The following is a 19,317-nucleotide window of genomic DNA, read 5'->3' on the forward strand; positions in this document are numbered from 1 at the left end:
TGACGCTGCGTCGTCATGAACAAGCCTGGCTTGCCCTGTGTCGATACGCTGTAGTAGAGATTTACTAGGGAAGAAATGTAAAGTAAATTTTATTTCTTAATAGTCAGGTATCCAGAGTAATCTTCATTATGAGCGTTGTCAGCAATGTTATGAACTCCAAATCCCATCTTATCATTCAGTCATCCTCAAGACCATCCAGTATCGTCTAGGCGTCAAGGAAATGTCGTTATCAAGGATCCTCGCTTGCCCATGTTCAGGTAACTGCACATTTCCTCATCAAAGACTCAGACGATGAGTTGGCAGCGTGTATTTCATTGTCCTGGAAGTAACTAGTGGCAACCATACAACCTCCATTGAATAGTCTGGTATAACTCAATCAACATATGGAGTCATCAGACTGAGTTGTTACTGTCCCAAAGACTCAACGTTGTGCAGAAGCATTCTGGAAGAGCAAGCGAACGCCTCAAACACAGCCGTCGAGCTAGGGAGGTTTCCGAGGTGTAGGTTTTCCTTAGCCAAGACGCGCAAGGCCCTTCGGGATAAGTCGATATATTCTTACGCTAAAGTGTAAGTCAATCGCTTCTTGGCATGGTTACTCTTACTAATGTGAATAGGGCAACGGTTTAGGGATAGAAGCCGCTGAACGAGAAGAAAGAGGCGTCGCCGACTACCGAAGCATGAGGTGTATTCCGACCTAAATGCTATGTTACTACGAATAGTCATGAGTAGTTAATATGTCACACTCTGTACTCCTAGATGCATCATAGGCAGGCCGGGAGCAAGGTCTCGGATGACAAACACACCCCAAATACATTAAGGACAGTTTTCCTTCATTAGCCAGCTAACCGTATACAACTTGAGGTTCAGGGGACACGGTTATAAGTAAGGGCTTGATACTAAACTTGACGTGTATCATCCAAGCCTAGGGTAGTACAGCAGAAGTTGCCAAGTAGATTTAAGCAAGCCTCTTAACTTGGCTGCTCTTATCAAAGACGGTTGAGAGTATTTATACTTTTTTAGGACCTAATCTAATAATAATCACAGAACAATCTATGACGAATGCATTCATATCGTTAAAGGCTCGAAAGGGTGCGAATTGCTTGACACTGTGATGTACGCCAGGCAAACGTCATCCAACTCGGTTTTGTTTTCTCGCCCCCAGCACCCACGAGAACAGCAAACTTAAGTCAAACAATGCTCGAATAGTTTCAAAATGAAAATTATCAACAAAGGATCAATCTCTCTAGCCCCTTCCAAGAGGCAGCCCTTGCTAAAGGATAACCCAAGGATCGGTGATAACGAGCCAGTCCTCGCCAGAACGACTAAGCAACACCCTCGGGGGAGCAAAGGCGACCAAGATGCAAGCGTCTACTTCATCGGAACAGCTACTACCATCATCGAATGGAATCACTTCCGCATTCTCACCGACCCCAACTTTCTCCACGCCGGCGATCACGTCCACCTTGACCCTGGTGTCACGGCGCAGCGGCAGACTAATCCAGCCGTTGAGCTTGGTGAGCTGCCTTCCCTCGATGGGATCCTACTCTCGCATTATCATGCCGATCACTTTGATCAGCTGGTGGAGGAGTCTCTCAACAGAGATTTCCTGATAATCACCACTCCCCACGCACACAAGTGTTTGACTTTGAAGGACGATCCGTTCCGTAACGTCAAGGCCCTCGACTTCTTTGACTATATGGAGCTCAAGACGAGCAACGCGGAAGCTAGCTCAGAAGCCCCGGTCATTAGGATCATCGGCATGCCTGGCAAACATGTTCCACCTGGGCCCTTGGCCGTCGTGAATGATCTACTCAACGCCGTTCCACCGACCAACGGGTGGATGCTGGAGCTGGGACATGGAAACGAGTCAAGATATCGAATCTATATCTCTGGCGACACCCTCCTAGTTGACGAGCTGAAGGATATCCCCAAGTGGCTTCAGGGCAGACAAATAGACCTCATGCTGATTCACCTGGGAGGCACAACCATTCCTGGGCCGTCAGCGCCTCTGGTCATGCTTACGATGGATGCGAAGCAGGGCGTCGAGATGATCAAGATGATGGAGCCAGAAGTCACGATCCCCATTCACTACGATGACTATGACGTTTTCATGTCTCCTCTAAGCGACTTTAAGAAAGCTGTGGAAGAAGCTGGATTACAGGATCAAGTTGTTTTTCTTGACAGGGGCGATAGGTATCAGTTCTCGGTCAAGAGGTCAGGGCAGTAAACATCTACAAGCCAACATAATTAGTATAATAAACAATCAACTTCCAAAGAGCGCATAGGATTACTCACCGAGAAGCTATATCCTTCCGTGAAAATATACTATTAAAATAAACACTCTTAATACCCTTATATATAATATTACCTTGTTAAGAGTGTATGCGCAGATGCCTGGGCGCCCTCCTGCAGCGTAACCTCCAGTGTAGCGCACCCACCCCGCGCCAGCGCCAGCGCTCCACCATAGCGCTTCCCACGCATGCCAGCGCAACGCATGCCAGCCGCCATGGCGAAAAGAGAGGGAAAAACAGAAACGTGGTAGCGACTGGCAGACAATGGCGGGGATATTTAAATATATGGCACGAAGAGGCTGAAAGACTAGACCAGAGATGACTACTAGAGTCAGCTTCAGCTGACTCTACTAAGTAGGTATCTTAGTAGGTAGGTAGTTAGGTATCTCTTAGTGGGTCTCGTTCCCCTGCCAACGCCTCGTGACCTCATTCGAGATGACTTTCATGATGCGCAAAGAGCCATTGAGAGAGAACCAAAGCTCTGAACGGTTTTGCAGGACAAGTAAAAATGTCGCGAAGTACTACAACACGAAAATATGGCAAGCAATCGAAGCGCTCAAAGGCTGAGCGTCTGTTCGCTGAGCTGCCACAGAGCCCAATACGGACGAAACCAGAACCGAAGCATGAGGAAGACTCAATATCCTTATTGACGGAGAAGATATCGTCAATTAAAATCGACAAGGAAAAGCGTCCTACTACGAAAGCGCGGAGGACAAAAAAGCAGCCACCTCCTATCGAAACGCCTGATGTTGAGGTTGCTCCTCCAGAACAGGGCAAGCCACTTGAGGAACCCAAAGAAGATGCTCCACTAGCCGACGAGCCACCCTTGGATACAACAAAAGAAGGCGAAGAAGAAGAGCCACCAACTGAGCCCTCAGAAGTTCAAGAAGCTCCGATAGAAGTCCCCGAGGAGACCACAGAAGAACCACCACTCCGAATTCTGACTTGGGATGACGTCTGTCCACCAGGTGACAAGATCGACAAAATTGCCGAAGCATCTTACGCCGAAGTCTATCGTGTCACAAATGACCGAGGAACAAGCATCATCAAGGTCATACGACTACCTTCACCCATTAAGCCACAGACCAAGGCTCAAGTGCGCTCCGGTCTTGTCGACGAAGAGCCGCATTCTGAAGAGGACATCCAGGGTGAACTTCAAATCTCGGAATGGTTGGCCGATATTCCAGGATTTGTGATATACAAGGAACGATACGTTATCCAAGGGAAAACGACAAGAGAGCTGCTTGAGACACACCAATCATTCCAGAAGAAGATGAAACGACAAGACCCGGACAGGGCTCAATTCTATCCTTCGCCGAGTCGGTACTTAGACGACACGCGTTTTCTGGTTGTTGAGCTGGGCGATGCTGGGACGGCGCTCGAGGATTGGAAATTGACTACCGAGAGCCAGCTATGGGATATTTTTCTCCTGCAGGCCATTGCTCTAGCGAGAGCGGAGGATCTCGTCATGTTTGAGGTGAGCCGCCTTGAAAATGGGTGAGATTTAGCACTAACCAGAACAGCATCGCGACCTTCATGAGGGCAATTTATGCATCAAACAAGTCAAGCCGCCAAAGAAGATGGGCTCTCCATCCAAGGGCTTCTTTGGCTTCTCAGGCCTCGACATCACCATCCTAGACTACGGCTTATCACGAGGAGAAGACCTCTCCATCGACGATGCGAAACCTGTGGCTTACGATCTTGAAAAAGATCTCAGCATTTTCACAAGCACTCACGCACCGCAATGCAAAGTCTATCGGCAAATGCGATCATTCCTACTTCGCGCAGACCGGACCTGTCTCCCACCAGAAGCTCACAATACCCCATACGCCAAGGGCATAGATGGCCCGCTCTCTTGGGATGCATATGCTCCTTATACCAACGTGCTCTGGCTGGCATACCTCTATGAGTACCTGACAGAGCATTTCGCCGGCGATAAGAAGGAGCTTGCACGGTTCAAAAAGGAGACACGGGAGATGTGGAAATACCTAAACCCAGACGCTGATGAGCACGTGCCGTGCTTTGGTTGCGCAGCGGATGTGGTCCGTTTTGCGGTTGAAGCTGGCTGGATGCGACAGGAACAGCTAAACGGGGCAGAGGAATCAATTGTTGAGCGAGAAGACAGCATCATTATGGCTCGCGAGGAGTTGGAGGAGGAGATGCAAGAGAGGACACCAGTGAGGAGATCAACGCGGAAGCGATAACCGGCTGTCAACTCCTGAATAGGCAATGGAAGTTGAGCTGGATAGGGGGGGGGGTTCATTCTGGATAAGGCGTTTGGAAGAGGCGATACCATATTCTTGGCCATCTAAATGTCATGGCAGTTTACAGCGAGTTTAGAAATAATAGCCGATTGGATATTACTTTTGCGCCGGCTCAAACCTACATCTACACTTCGGAACTGTGTGTTGTGCCCGAATGCCCTAATTAGGAAATATGTTGATGTTTTCGTCGTGAGATTGAAGTTTGGAGTCGCAAGTTCCGGGCCCGCTCCGCCGGAGAACCAAAGGGTTTCGGATAAGAATGGCATCATTCAGGAACGTGTTACTTTCTTTTTGTTCCCCTCCCTTTGCTTTTTAAATCTTTTATCAGAGGCATTGTTGTTTTTATTGTTGTTGAGGAAGTAAGCGTTAGCGCGGAGAGCAACTCGTGACGAATTGCCGGGAAGAAGTCCGCCGAAGCCGCAACTCAACGATGCGCCAAACTAGCGGTGTTGATGGACTCGGCTCCCTGAGAGGCTTGGCTAGGCATTGGATGGGTCACGGTCTCGTCCCGACGCTCTAGAAGGCAACCACGCATGTTTTGTTTTGTGTTGTGACAGGCTGATTTAGACAACGGAGGAGAAGCAAAACAGAGGAAGGTCGTTGGAATAATGGCACGCGAATGTAGGTCATTGGACCTGACGGGAAATGAAGATGCAACGGGTGCACCAACGAGTGTTATTCACAGGCATTCCCCAGGTTTCCGGACTAGTCCCCTCACGGACCGGGCATGCGATGGGGGATGGATGATCGGTGAAGCCTTGGACTGGAGCCGAGGCAGTTTAGATGGATACAGAGGAGGTTGGCGGATGATGACTGGAACGGTGAGTAAACAAAGAGGATGTAATGTATGAAGATATCCTCGAGATGAAGGAGTGAATGTGCTATACAATACGGAATAGAAGATGATGGATTTCCGACCAGATGCCGTATCTCACAACAGCCATGGACCGCCTCCACATCGGCCACGGTTCCGTCCCCGTTGTCGGCTTCAGCGCCTCACTCTCACTGAAGAGAAGACGTGGACGGCTGGAAATTCAGCACGGCCCCCCGCCCGGACCAACCCGACAGGTGTTGTCGAAAGGTGCCGAGGCTAAAATCACCTGGAAGGCCGAGAGAGACGGGGGCCTGGCACCTGCGCTACTGTACTGGGGACGGACACCACCTGCAGTGGCTTCCTTTTTTTCTTCTTGCTTGGTTGGTTGGTTCAGCTTCCCATCTTGGCTTGGATGAGCTGTGCTGCTGCTACTGCTGTTCCTGCCGCATGCCTGCTTCTGCTCCTTCCTGCAAACCACATGTCACGGGCCGGCCAGCTCAAAAGTGACTTGGCTCCGTCCTTTTCAATCATCTTCGGCCCCGACGCGTGCGCCGATGCAAATTTCCCTTTTCCCTCTTGACCCCGTATTTCCTTTTATCATCCCGTCGTCGCTCAATTGAACCATGAATCTGGGGTGATCTCCATCTGCTCACACTCGCCGTTTCTCTCCTGTCCCCCGTCTCCGTTCGTACCGACCGCCCCCCTTCAGCTCGTCACCCGACCTCGGTACCTTCAAAGTCAACAATCGGCATCACCGTTCATGTTGATGTTCAGCCTCGGGCTGTACACTTTGTCGATTCTCTAGCTGCTTCCGCTGTTGCTGCTGCTGTTGGTCTGATCTACTTCATCGCTCAGCTCCATCATCATGTCTGTCAACGGCCACCACACCGCATACAGTCCGACCTCCGTGTCGTCATCCGCGTCTCACGGTCTGTCCCACCACAACAATATCCTGACGGCATCCATCACCTCGTCCACATCATCCCGGCATCCCTCAGCAATCTCAAAAACCTACCGCCAAGCTTCAACGCTCTTCCTCACGCGTCGTCTTCCCGAAGCTCTAACAACTCTTCTCCCACTCATAACTCCACCCGAAGCTATCGATGATGGCGAACCTGCACCAGTCACACGTGCCTCGAGGACAACGCGCGTCAAGGTCTGGAGCTTGTACCTGACCATCCTCAATGCCATCATCGAGTTGGAACCCGAGGAGGGTAAGGATGCCTTTGGAAACCAGGAGTGGAGAGCCTTGTGCACCAAGGTTCGGGAAGGAGAGATCTGGGACGAGGTCGCCAAGAATGGTTACCACGGCGTTGAGGGTGACGTCGATTCGGATGTTGTTATTAACTTGTAAGTCTTGCTGGAATGTGCCCGTTTGAGGCCTTTGGCTAACTGAGACAGGGCGACATTGCTACTCGCACACGCTCGCGACCAGACCCTTAACCAGCACAAGCTAGAGGCTTATCTAGCCACAACAAACACCCCCGACCTCGACGTCGCGGGTCGGCTTGCCGAATCGCCGAGTTCGCGAATGTCCAATCGGTACCGATCTCCGGCCAAGGGAGCGAGCGGCGCCGACACCCCCAGAGACCTCAACGCCCGAGTTAAGATTCTCGAGCTATACACATTACACGTACTCTTGCGAAACAATGAATGGGACTATGCCCGCGAGTTTATCAGCGCTAGCCCCGTCTTGGATGAAGAGCGTCGCGAAGCGTTCCTCCAGGCATTGCAAAGTCTCCATGAGGAGCAACAAGAGCATGAGAGGCTTGAGAAGGAGGAGCGTCAACGCCAGGAGGATGAGCTGCGGAAAGAAATCGAGGAAGCCAAGAGGCTACGTGCTGAGAATGAAGAGAAGGAGCGGAAGAGGATAGAGGAGGAGCGCGCGAAGCGCGAAGGGAGCGAAGTTGACTATGGAATCGACGAAACTCGAAGTCAAAGCGGGTCAAGTCGGCCACGACATTCCAGAGCACCATCAACTGCGTCCTCGAGACCAGCCAAGCCAGCCCGACCAGCGACAGCGAGGTCAAACGGCAAGGCCGTCCCGAATGGCAAGGCAATCTCTCAACCGCCCACCCTTACCTCTCGTGCGTCTATGGTTATCACACGGCTACGCACCGTTATCGAGAACCTGGGGTCTACGCTCAACGCCAACCCCTCGCTCGTGTTCAAATTGTTGGCGTTCATTATGGGTTTCATTCTAATGTTTGGTCATGCTGGCCTTCGTGAACGGGTCAAGAGGATACTAGCGGCCTCTTGGAATAAGGTCAAGGCGACAGCTGGGATGGGAGTAAAGGTCAGCTATATCTGACCGCTTTCTACTGTTGTATTATTTAGTGTCCAGCCGTTATAAGGAGTTTTGGTATGGGACCTAGTATTTCAAAACCAGATATGATAATCACAGCTAAATTCTGTATCCTGTCATAAAGTTCAGAGACATGAATTGGCTAACTTGATCCAAAAACCGCATTTTCCATCCGTAATAACGCCCATAACCCCAGTGATGCCATGTCTAGAAGCTTGACTTGATTTATCCACAAAACACCGCAATCCACGGCCCAACCCAGGCCACTGATTGGTTAATATTGCGTTGTACGATTCGTTTTCTTTTGGTAGAATAACTAGAGGACACACAAGTCAGTAACCCGAAGCCTAATGATGACTCAATTATCATTCTACTCACGTCTGTTCTGGAACTTCCAAGGTTTATAATCTTCGGGCAACCGTCGCGATCTTTCTCGAGCCGCGTGCACTCGAAGCAGTAAAAGGCATCCGAGATACCCTCACCGCCGCACACGACACACTTGTTCTGGTAGTTGCCGAAGCTGCACTCGTCGCAGATGCGCACAAGGGTCGTGGGCCGCACGTAAGAATCGCATACGGGACATTTGCCGTCACACTTGTCGCAGAGACGGCCGATGGCGATGCCGGCCTGCTTGCGGCACATGACGAGATCGCTGAGGAAAGGTCAGTTGAGTTGAGTTGGAGGGAGCGAGTTGAACTTACGGATGATGACGAGACATGGTGACGAGCGCCGCGATGAATTTCACGAGAATTTGACAGGCCTCTTTGTTTGAGAAGACTTGTGGTGGTGAATCAGAGACAAAAAAGACGGAGAGGTCGCAAAGCTGGAGGTTGAAGAGGTGAGTTTAGCGCTGGAGATTTCTCAGCCTTGCCGCGGTCTTCTGCCTGTTTCGAATGCGAGGGCCAATCAAGACGCCACACTCCAGGCGGCCGAGGCGGGGCGCTTGTGGCTGGTGCCACTCTCGACGCCAGATTCCTCGACATTTGCTCATTGTCAGTCCCACCTTCTTCAGCCTCGACAAGAGATCCATCAACCATCCATCCTCCTTATCTACGCCTCAACGTCCGTGCCTCGAGCTGTATTTGACAGCTCGCCATACTGTTTTCAGTTGATGAGATCCTGTATGATGCGATTTACTCAAATACGTGAGCATATCGAGAATGGCCACAGATGCTGAGTACGTTGGACTCGAGACCCGCTGCCTGGTACAGAATGCTAACTATATCGCAGAGTTCGTACATTGGACGATGTACAACCCAACGCCGATGCCAACACAGATGCGCCAGTCCATGACCGTCAAGATACTCCGGAGAAGGAAACATTGAAGAGAAGAGCATCGAAGGACGAGGAGGAAGGCTCCGCCAAGCGCATAAGACATGACGACCATTTCCGTGAAGCAACAGACGAGCGACCAAGGAGAGGGTCCTCACAAACTCGCCGAGAGTCACACGGCAGCTCTGCAGCCATCGATGCTGATCGCCGTAGGCTAGCGACGCAAGAGGAAAAGAAGCGCGGAAAGCGACTGTTTGGGGGACTCCTGAGCACCCTGAGTCAGACGACGGGCAGTTCGCAACAGAAGCGCCGTCTGGAGATTGAACGGCGGCAACAGGAGAGGCTCCAGAAACAGAAGGTCGAAGATGACAAGGCGCGCGACGAGAATAGGGCACGGCTCACTGGGATTCGGATGGCTGAGCAGATTGTTTTCGACGAGCAGGTGGTAAGTCAGAGGCAGAAGCCGAGTATGTGGTTGGATACAGCGCTGACGCAGGATACAGATGCGGAACAAACACACCAAGATGCTGGCGACGGCCCGGTACCTGCGGACAACGGCACAACCGCGAATAGTGAGTTGAGCGAAGCATTGACGGTTTGCTAGTGCTGACGATATCAGTATTATCTACCTTGGAAGCTTACAGAAGAGCAAGAAAACGAGATAGACAATCAAGTCAGGGAAGCCAAGGCGACAATAGCGCGGCAACTAGAAGCCTTCGCAGCCAGGAAAGAACGACATGCAAGGGACAACGGTCGAGACAGGAGATCATCTTCTCCTGTCACAGCGCCTGTTCCAGCACCTGCGAGCGAAGCTTCAGTTGACAAGGCGAGGAGTACGAATGGCTCAGAACATTCAGGGAGGGCTCCAGACAAGGAGCATCATCATCACAACAACCATCACCATCATCATGATGAGTCGGCGGATGTATTGGAGGAGGCCGAAGAGGACATGGTGATTTACTAATCAGGGGCTGTTATATCATCTCACTGGCCATGATTTCACAGGGTTATTCCCCATTTCTATTGCTATTCTTCTTCAGTCATTTGGCGGGATACAAGGTGTTCTAGCTTGGTGTCATGACATGCATCTTTGATGTCGGAGAACGACGTACGTTTATGGAGGTGGGCATCATGAGGGCGCTTCTACTTTGGGATTTATCATCAACATCAGATACCAATTTGACTCGATACCGCGCTCAGTTCTCCTTGATCTTTCATTGGTGATCTCGGCGGCTCCGTACTCATGACAGCGGCGCTTTCGCCATACACATGGCCATGGTCATGCAAGCAAGCGGGAACTAAAATGCACGTTTCAACGAGCGACGTCTCACCGACGTGACACGGTCAGCAAAGTCGTCGCCGGGCCCGGGCCTGACGTCGCCATATGGAAGTCTTGTCCGGCCGTGCCTCGGTACTTTGGACACCACCCCACCCTACAGGTTTTGGAGTCTTGGAGAGGAACCTAGGTCCGCGATGTCCGAGGAACTTTGTGGACTTTGCGAGCTTGCATTGTTTCTTTGAACGGCCCTTTTGCGGTGAGTGATTAGTGAACCCGTTTCTATTTGAGTTTTCCTGGTTGCATTGATGCTCTTGAAAGGGGATCCTGGTTGCGAGTGGTGCCTCATAGGTAAGGGATGGAGTCCATATAGACAGACAGAATCTATAAAGAGACGATGGCCCCGAGCCTGGGACTAGACTTCTTTCTCCCCAAGCATTATCCAGTTTATGAATCTTTGTTTAGTCCAACGTCGTGGACTACCTTTTTCAACACAACTAACGACGTCATCATAGTTCACCAACCCACACAACTACACCTCGCAATCTCGCAAACACTCAGCCAACGACACATCCAGCCATGGCGCCTGACAAGCTCGCGCCGAATGACCCTCGTGTCAAGGCCGAGACGGCAGAGATCCGGGGCAATACTTGGAAGTACATCGTCGGAGAGCCTGAGAACACTCCCGTGGCAACTCTAGTTCTCATCCACGGCTTCCCGGACCTTGGCTTCGGATGGCGTTACCAGGTTCCTTACTTCATGTCCTTGGGCTTCCGAGTTGTTGTCCCTGACATGCTGGGTTATGGCGGAACCGATGCGCCTGAGTCTCTGAAGGAGTACACCTATAAGAACCTCGCGGCAGATATCAAGGAGCTGTCCCAGAAATTTGTTGGAGATGGACAAATCATCCTCGGCGGCCACGACTGGGGTGGTGCGCTCGTCTGGAGAATCGCCATGTGGCATCCCGAGCTGATCAAGGGCGTCTTCAGCGTCTGCACGCCTTACCACGAACCATCCGAGACTTTCATCCCGCTCGACAAGATCATTGCCAGCGGCCACCTGCTGAACTTTACCTACCAACTCCAGTTTGCCGGCCCTGACGTCCAGGACCGCATCCAAGGAAAGGAAAAGGTGCGCCAGTTCCTAACCGGCTTGTACGGCGGCCGCGGGCCAAACGGAGAGTGGGGGTTCAGCACCAAGGATGGTATTTTGTTCGACAACCTCCCCCTCCTCGAGCGGTCGAGGCTATTGTCAGAGGAGGAGCAGGACTACTATGTAGAGCAGTATGCGGCACGGGGGAGCCCCGAGCTGCGCGGCCCGTTGAACTGGTACCGGATGCGGGAGCTCAACCACGGAGACGAGGTCGAGATCGCCAAGGTGGGGCACAAGTTTGCGATGCCGGCACTGTTCATCACGGCGACGGAGGATCACGCCCTGCCGCCGGCCATGTCTCTGGGCATGGACAAGAACTTTGACAACCTGACTCGAGGAGAGGTGAAGGCATCTCACTGGGCGCTGTGGCAGACGGCCGAGGATGTCAATGGGCAGATTGCCAAGTGGGCGGATGGGGTGCTTAACGGGGCATTGAAGGCATCTCTGTGAGCGTGGGATGCTGTAGAGATATGACTTTATGTATGATAATTGACAACTTTTCAAGCAATGGCTCTTTTGCTTGGAGTGAAGGTGAATATTGGAGGTTATTGGAATAAGTGGTGTGCTTGGTGCATGCCGGATGCGAGTTAGAATACGGCAAAGTTATCTGACTGCTGAGGTATCGGAAAGAGTTTCGAATAATGAATGTATTGTTTTGACGTTATCAGATACTGACAAGGGAATTCTTGGCTGATTTAGAGCAAAGCTTGCTCGACTAACACGTTGCTCCATTGCTGACATGGACAGGACCCCGATCCCAACCACTCACCTCCATCGTACATGACATGAGCTTACTTTGAGATGGTTGGTTTGCGAGCTTACCAGAGATCTAAGATGAAGAGAAAGCTTGGCCATGTTGAAAAAGCAATAGAAACTTCTGCCTGTCCATAAGAGGCCACCAGATAAACGTACCGTGACATTGGCAATGGATGGATCGAGGTAGTACGTTGCGAGGTGACGACGTCTCTCCCAGGGGTTTGGGGCGTTTCTGGTCCTTCTCCATCGAAGGAGGTACTTTTGGCCCTGACTGACAGTTAAACGAAGGTAGCGTCACCAAGTAAAATTGCGTGACAGGGTACCTCGGGTGGATCCGATGAGGAAACGATCGATACATTCGATTGAAAATGCTGGGACCCTCTTCCATCCCCCCTCCGCAATTACGTCCCCTGGCGTTTTCTTGCGTGGCGGGCTTTAACCAATGCTGACGACCCTGTATGGGCCACGAATAGCAACACATTTCATACGAACGACGAGATGCTCAGCCTTCCACCACCGCTCAAGCCCCCTTTCAGTGGATGGATGTGTGGATGATTGAATGGAAACAAAGAGGACCAACTGCTGCGCGGGGTGGAATTGGCCAGATCCTTGCAGTTGAAGTGGAATTGCTGCTGTTGATCCTCCTCTTTTTGCTCCTATCCATTATCCACCTCGTACCGTCCTATCCCTGAGTCCCCTCCAGGGCCCTCCATTCCATTATTCTAGCACTGTGAAACCTGCGACGACGGCCTGTACCCTCTGGACAGTGACAGGACAACCCGCCTGCAAATCTGACCGCGCCAGCCCCCCCAGGATCCGAAACTCTCATTCACCAATTCAATCCCCATCCCACGGGCGACGACACCTAATCCCGCTCGTGTTGCATTGTGAAAATTTCTGTCCTCCTATTTTCTGATCAATTTCCCTTTTCAGCAAGCTTTGAAGATTGTTGATGCAAACCAAGTGTTCCAAAAACTTTTTTGTTACTGTCTGCTTCGCTACGCTTGCACTGAAACATCCCAGCTTCCAGAGCTCTCCTGGCGTCTTTTGGGCCAATCACCACCTGCAAGCTGGCCACACCAAGTCCCTTGAGCCTCAGTCGACGTCCCACCCGCCGCCGCTGCACGGCCTCCAGAATCCGTCTTCGCCCCAAAGCTTGCGCCTGGTAAAAGGAGGCTGTGCTTTGTGCTTGTGCTGTGGGTAGTGCAAGCCAACAACATCATCCGCATCCATCACATCACATCCATCGCAAAGAGTCGCAGCTAGACTGGACCTGTGCAAAGTGTGCTCAGTGTGTCCGACTACTGCTGACGGGACCTACTGTACCCTGACCTGACATCCGCCCACTGAGAGCAAGCAAACCACAGACACCGCGACAGGGGCGCCTCCATTCGTTGCTTTGATCCATCCCATCCATCGACTGCCGTCAGCTTTGTTGCTTGGCATCCTTCCGCACTGCCCGACCTCCATCCTTCACAGCCAGCGCAGCGCAGCGACACCACTGCATCCGCCAACCGACGTAACGAACATCCTTTCTCTCCTTCTCCTCCTACCGAATCGATTATCCCATCGCGAATAAACCGTCCCGACGATTCCGCATGCCGACCGTCGCTTTCGCGAACCGATAGTCTGACCCTGAATTGTCCGCCGCCATGGCTGGGCGACCGCCTGGAGGAGGTTCCTCGAATAATAACGACAACCTCCTGCTCGACCTCGACAATGACCAACCCGTCTACAACGGTGGTCAGCGCTCCACCCTCAATGATGACGACCTTATGCGATTTCACGAACAGAACCAAGATCCCCAAGGACGGACCTCGGTGTCCTACGATGACTTTGTCGGCGCTCGAGATGCGGACCGGCATGCAGCTTCAAGGCCTGCTGGCGGTTTGGATGTGCCCGGGGCGGGCTCTGGCAACAGCCCGTACTTGACGCGGCAATACAGCCAGACGTCGGAGCTGGGTAACTACCAGCGCTACGCTGATGATTTTGACGATTATCCTGCCGAAGGAGATTCATACTACCACCAGGGCAGCGCAAGAGCTGACGAGAGCACACCGGGCCTGGGCAGGAACACGGCGCGGAATAGGAACAGCGTCTTGAGCTTAGGCGGAGGCTTCTTTGGGAGGGTCAAGAACAAGCTGGGTATGGGCCAAGGATACTCGGAGATGGATCTGCCTTTGACAGAACCGGGCCATGAGCGAGGTGATTCTGTTGGTGGGAGCTCCCAGCAGCATCAAGCTCAGAAGAAGGGCTTCGACATGGGCAACTTCAAGTTTGGCTTTGGGCGATCCAAGCCCGACCCCTCGACTCTGGGTCCCCGACTCATCTACCTCAACAACCCGCCCGCCAACGTTGCCAACAAGTACGTCGACAACCACATCTCGACGGCAAAGTACAACGTCGCGACCTTCCTCCCCAAGTTCCTGTTTGAACAATTCTCAAAATTCGCAAACATCTTCTTCTTGTTCACAGCCGCACTTCAGCAGATTCCCAATCTGTCGCCCACAAACCCGTACACAACCATTGCGCCCCTCATCGTGGTGCTCATCATCTCTGCCGGAAAGGAATTGGTGGAGGATTACCGGAGAAAACAAGCCGACAATGCCCTCAACACGTCCAAGGCGCAGGTTCTCCGTGGCTCGACCTTCCAGGAGACGAAATGGATCAATGTTGCTGTTGGAGATATTATCAGAGTGGAATCGGAGGAGCCTTTCCCGGCTGATCTGGTTCTTCTCGCCAGTTCAGAACCCGAAGGACTCTGTTACATCGAGACGGCCAACCTCGACGGTGAGACTAATCTCAAGATCAAGCAGGCCCTTCCAGAGACCTCGACCATGGTTTCGCCGAGCGAGCTCAGTAGGCTGGGCGGCAGAATCAAGTCGGAGCAGCCCAACAGCAGTCTGTACACGTACGAGGCTACCTTGACGATGCAGGCTGGCGGCGGAGAGAAGGAGTTTGCTCTTAACCCGGAACAACTACTTCTGAGAGGCGCTACACTGCGAAACACACCCTGGGTTCACGGTGTCGTTGTCTTTACCGGTCATGAGACGAAGCTTATGCGAAACGCCACGGCCGCTCCTATCAAGCGCACAAAGGTTGAGAGGAAGCTCAACTGGCTGGTCCTGTTGCTGGTTGGTATTCTGCTGGTGCTGAGTATCGTGAGTACCGTGGGAGACTTGGTTCAGCGAAAGGTGGATGGCGATGCGCTCTCATATCTCTATCTGGACTCAACAAGCACCGCTGCAGATGTCGTCAAGACGTTCTTCAAGGACATGGTCACATACTGGGTCCTGTTCTCGGCTCTGGTTCCCATCTCGCTCTTCGTTACTGTGGAGCTGGTCAAGTACTGGCACGGAATTCTCATCAACGACGATCTGGACATGTACTACGACAAGACGGACACACCTGCGACCTGTCGAACCTCAAGTTTAGTGGAAGAGCTTGGAATGGTTGAATATGTCTTTTCGGACAAGACGGGAACCCTTACTTGCAACCAGATGGAGTTTAAGCAGTGCTCAATCGCCGGTATTCAATACGCCGACGACGTGCCCGAGGATCGCCGCCCAACCACGATAGACGGTGTCGAAGTTGGACTTTTCGACTACAAGGCTCTCAAGTCCAATCTCAAGGACGGACACGAGTCGGCGCCTGCCATTGATCACTTCTTGTCTCTGCTCGCAACCTGCCATACCGTCATTCCTGAGATGGACGAGAAGGGCAAGATCAAATACCAGGCTGCTTCTCCGGATGAAGGTGCTCTTGTTGCTGGTGCTGTGGAGCTTGGCTACAAGTTCACTGCTCGAAAGCCCAAGTCTGTTCTGATTGAGGCTAATGGTCAGGAATCCGAGTATGAACTTCTTGCTGTTTGCGAATTCAACTCTACTCGAAAGCGAATGTCGACCATCTATCGATGTCCCGATGGCAAGATCCGATGCTACTGCAAGGGTGCTGACACGGTTATTCTGGAACGTCTCAACGATCAAAATCCCCATGTCGAGGTGACTCTCCGACATCTCGAGGAGTATGCATCGGAAGGTCTGCGAACTCTGTGCTTGGCTATGCGAGAGGTGCCGGAACAGGAGTTCCAGGAGTGGATCAAGATTTATGACACGGCTCAGATGACGGTTGGAGGAAACCGTGCTGATGAGGTGGACAAGGCTTCTGAGATTATCGAGAAGGACTTTTTCCTGCTTGGCGCAACCGCTATCGAGGACCGACTCCAAGACGGTGTCCCTGAGACTATTCATACGCTTCAGCAGGCCAACATCAAGGTCTGGGTTTTGACGGGAGATCGACAAGAAACCGCCATCAACATCGGTATGAGTTGCAAGCTTCTCAGCGAGGACATGATGCTCCTGATCGTGAACGAAGAGTCGGCAGCCGCCACGCGAGACAATATCCAAAAGAAGATGGACGCCATCCGGACACAAGGAGACGGCACAATCGAGACGGAAACCCTGGCCCTGATCATTGATGGAAAATCTCTCACGTATGCGCTTGAAAAGGACTTGGAGAAGCTCTTCTTGGATCTTGCCGTCATGTGCAAGGCCGTCATTTGCTGCCGTGTGTCTCCCCTTCAGAAGGCGCTGGTTGTCAAGCTGGTCAAGAAGTATCAGAAGGAGTCGATTCTCCTCGCTATCGGCGACGGAGCAAACGACGTCTCGATGATTCAGGCTGCCCATATTGGCATTGGTATCAGTGGTGAGGAAGGTCTCCAAGCTGCGCGAAGTGCCGATGTGGCCATTGCTCAGTTCAGGTATCTTCGAAAGCTTCTTCTGGTTCACGGTGCTTGGAGTTATCAGCGTGTCAGTAAGACGATTCTGTTCTCGTTCTACAAGAACATTACCTTGTATATGACACAGTTCTGGGTAAGTCAAGATGAGAGTGAAGGAGAGCATAGCTAACCTCTTGTGCAGTACACATTCCAAAACGTCTTTTCCGGTCAGGTTATTTACGAATCTTGGACGCTGTCCTTCTACAACGTCTTCTACACCGTCCTACCACCTCTTGTGCTCGGTATCCTAGACCAGTTCATCTCGGCGCGTCTCCTGGATCGATATCCCCAGTTGTATGGCATGGGCCAGCAGAACTACTTTTTCAAGTTCAAGGTGTTCTCGCAGTGGATCGGCAACGCCATCTACCACTCGATCGTGCTCTATATCTGGGGTGAGCTCTTCTGGTATGGCGACCTCATCCTCGATGACGGAACGATTGCTGGGCACTGGGTTTGGGGTACGGCCCTGTACGGGGCTGTCCTGCTCACCGTCCTCGGCAAGGCAGCTCTGGTGACGAGCAACTGGACAAAGTACCATGTCATTGCCATCCCCGGTAGCATGGCGTTCTGGTACCTCTTCATCGCCGTGTACGGTATCGTGGCGCCCATGGCTGGTGTCTCGAAAGAGTACCACGGTGTTGTGCCCAAGCTCTTTGCCAACCCCGTCTTCTGGCTTCAGACAGTCAACCTCGCTGTCATGTGTCTGCTGCGAGACTTTGTGTGGAAATATGCGAAGCGCATGTACAAGCCGCAGACATATCATCACATCCAGGAGATTCAAAAGTACAACATTCAAGATTATCGACCAAGGTATGTTAGACGTATTCGTCTTTGGTATATGGATGCTAACACTTTATAGAATGGAACAGTTCCAAAAAGCTATTCGCAAGGTGCGACAAGTACAGCGCATGCGCAAGCAGCGCGGATACGCCTTTTCGCAGGCAGACGAGAGTCAAACGCGTGTGCTCCAGGCATACGACACGACAAAGCATCGTGGACGATACGGAGAAATGGCCAGCTCAAGGCCATCCGGGAGGTAGACGCTAGCCCCAGCGCTGGATGGGAGAGGCAAAGCTGGTGTGTGAAATGTGTATCAAAGGAGTTAAATCTTCTGGCGCGGATGTTTCTGGGAGGGGGATGGGGTTCGCTTTTTGAGACTCGGTGATTATTGCGCGCATGATGAAATACAAAACAAATCCATTGGGATACTTTTTTTTACTATTATTATTACTCGGGGAGTTGGATGCTGCTTGGTTTGAAGCTGCTTGGGATGTGGTGGTTTTTGTTTCTGCTTTGTATCAAATGCCACGCTTTTGGTTTTTTGTTTACTGGCAGACTGAATTCTCATGGTTTGTCTCCTGAGGAGATATTATACTGTTGACTAGATCAAGCGATGATGGAGTGTATAGGCTCATGCCGTATGAAATTGGGAATTGTCATGTATTGTGTTGCTTGTGTATTGTGTAACATGGGTGTTGTTTCATGATGGGGAATGTTAATATTGACTGTTGACGAACCTTGCTTTATATAGAAGTTTACGATATTTGCGTATTTGCCATGTGGTGTCGGCTGAATCAGGTAGATTACCAGTTAGTAGAGAAGAGACACATGGTGTTTCTAGCCATGACGAGGATGGACCGTACTATTTGACAATGTGCCTTTGGGGTAAATCAAGAGTCAAGATGGCAGAGACAGGCCGACAACGGAGAAAAGAAGCTAACCAAGTACTTCGACAAGATCGGCCTCGGTGAGAGAGAAAAGCTTCCCAAGCATGAACCAGCCTAGACGAAAAGGCCTTGGTGTAAAACTAACGCAAGCAGATCTCTCTCACACACGGACCCAAAAAAAAAAACAAGGAGATCTGAGACATTTGGGTAACCAATCCCTAGAACTTGGGTTTGATTCCAAGGAACAACTGCCGTCATGAGGATCTTGACCATGGCGCGCCTTCACAAGATGGATGTGTCGGTGAAGACGTAGGATCGACAAAGGCAGTTGATCTTTGATCCAGATACTCGGTATCACCAGACAAACAAGAAAAAAAACTTGTTGAGATGATCACCGACATGATGAATGATGCTCACATCCCCCCCACGCAAATGCAAATGCAAGTACAACATACATGGTCTCCAAATCACGCGAACAACTACATAATCTTTTCCTTCTTGTTCAGCTCTCAAAACCTAACCCCCATTTAGATCACCAGGCCCTTCTCCCCCCCTATTTCCCCCTCGAACCCCCCGGAAACGCCTCGTGCTTGTTCACATGACGCCTCCCCCGCGTCCGCGCCCTCGAGGTGCATGCCGCCACAACGCAAGGAACTAATCCTTTTTGCTTGTCTGACAAGGTATTCTTACAAAATGTTTCTCGCCTGCACATTTCCGTCATCCCCCCTGTGGACTAGCAACAA

General features: G+C 51.6%; 6 protein-coding genes across 6 annotated transcripts; 5 read left to right on the forward strand and 1 right to left on the reverse strand.

The window, feature by feature from the left end:
* Window positions 1-1,213: 1,213 nt before the first annotated feature.
* NECHADRAFT_38362 (uncharacterized protein) lies at window positions 1,214-2,227 on the forward strand (the record flags this gene model as incomplete). The annotated part of the gene is made up of 1 exon (XM_003051759.1): window positions 1,214-2,227. The coding sequence occupies one exon, from the start codon at window positions 1,214-1,216 to the stop codon at window positions 2,225-2,227; it is 1,014 nt and encodes a 337-aa protein (XP_003051805.1).
* A 593-nt stretch (window positions 2,228-2,820) lies between these two features.
* NECHADRAFT_22444 (uncharacterized protein) lies at window positions 2,821-4,444 on the forward strand (the record flags this gene model as incomplete). Its single annotated transcript, XM_003051760.1, has 2 exons — window positions 2,821-3,768; window positions 3,815-4,444. Coding segments are annotated over 2 exons (1,578 nt in total), but the record flags the coding sequence as incomplete, so codon positions are not given.
* Window positions 4,445-5,987: 1,543 nt separating this feature from the next.
* Window positions 5,988-7,794, forward strand: NECHADRAFT_68548 (uncharacterized protein). Its single transcript, XM_003051761.1, has 3 exons — window positions 5,988-6,719; window positions 6,771-7,303; window positions 7,367-7,794. Exons 1-3 carry the CDS (start codon window positions 6,235-6,237, stop codon window positions 7,678-7,680), a joined length of 1,332 nt encoding a protein of 443 aa, XP_003051807.1. The 5' UTR covers window positions 5,988-6,234; the 3' UTR covers window positions 7,681-7,794.
* A 154-nt stretch (window positions 7,795-7,948) lies between these two features.
* Window positions 7,949-8,392, reverse strand: NECHADRAFT_92852 (uncharacterized protein; the record flags this gene model as incomplete). Its single annotated transcript, XM_003052214.1, has 3 exons — window positions 7,949-7,990; window positions 8,053-8,326; window positions 8,376-8,392. The coding sequence occupies 3 exons, from the start codon at window positions 8,390-8,392 to the stop codon at window positions 7,949-7,951; spliced, it is 333 nt and encodes a 110-aa protein (XP_003052260.1).
* Window positions 8,393-10,801: 2,409 nt separating this feature from the next.
* NECHADRAFT_38604 (uncharacterized protein) lies at window positions 10,802-11,824 on the forward strand (the record flags this gene model as incomplete). Its single annotated transcript, XM_003051762.1, has 1 exon — window positions 10,802-11,824. One exon carries the CDS (start codon window positions 10,802-10,804, stop codon window positions 11,822-11,824), a length of 1,023 nt encoding a protein of 340 aa, XP_003051808.1.
* A 1,958-nt stretch (window positions 11,825-13,782) lies between these two features.
* Window positions 13,783-17,947, forward strand: NECHADRAFT_39061 (uncharacterized protein; the record flags this gene model as incomplete). The annotated part of the gene is made up of 3 exons (XM_003051763.1): window positions 13,783-17,001; window positions 17,050-17,717; window positions 17,767-17,947. The coding sequence occupies 3 exons, from the start codon at window positions 13,783-13,785 to the stop codon at window positions 17,945-17,947; spliced, it is 4,068 nt and encodes a 1,355-aa protein (XP_003051809.1).
* Between the last annotated feature and the right edge of the window lie 1,370 nt (window positions 17,948-19,317).

The sequence above is a fragment of the Fusarium vanettenii genome (genome assembly GCF_000151355.1).
Source record: "Fusarium vanettenii 77-13-4 chromosome 4 genomic scaffold NECHAsca_3_chr4_2_0, whole genome shotgun sequence".
Lineage (NCBI taxonomy): Eukaryota > Fungi > Ascomycota > Sordariomycetes > Hypocreales > Nectriaceae > Fusarium > Fusarium vanettenii.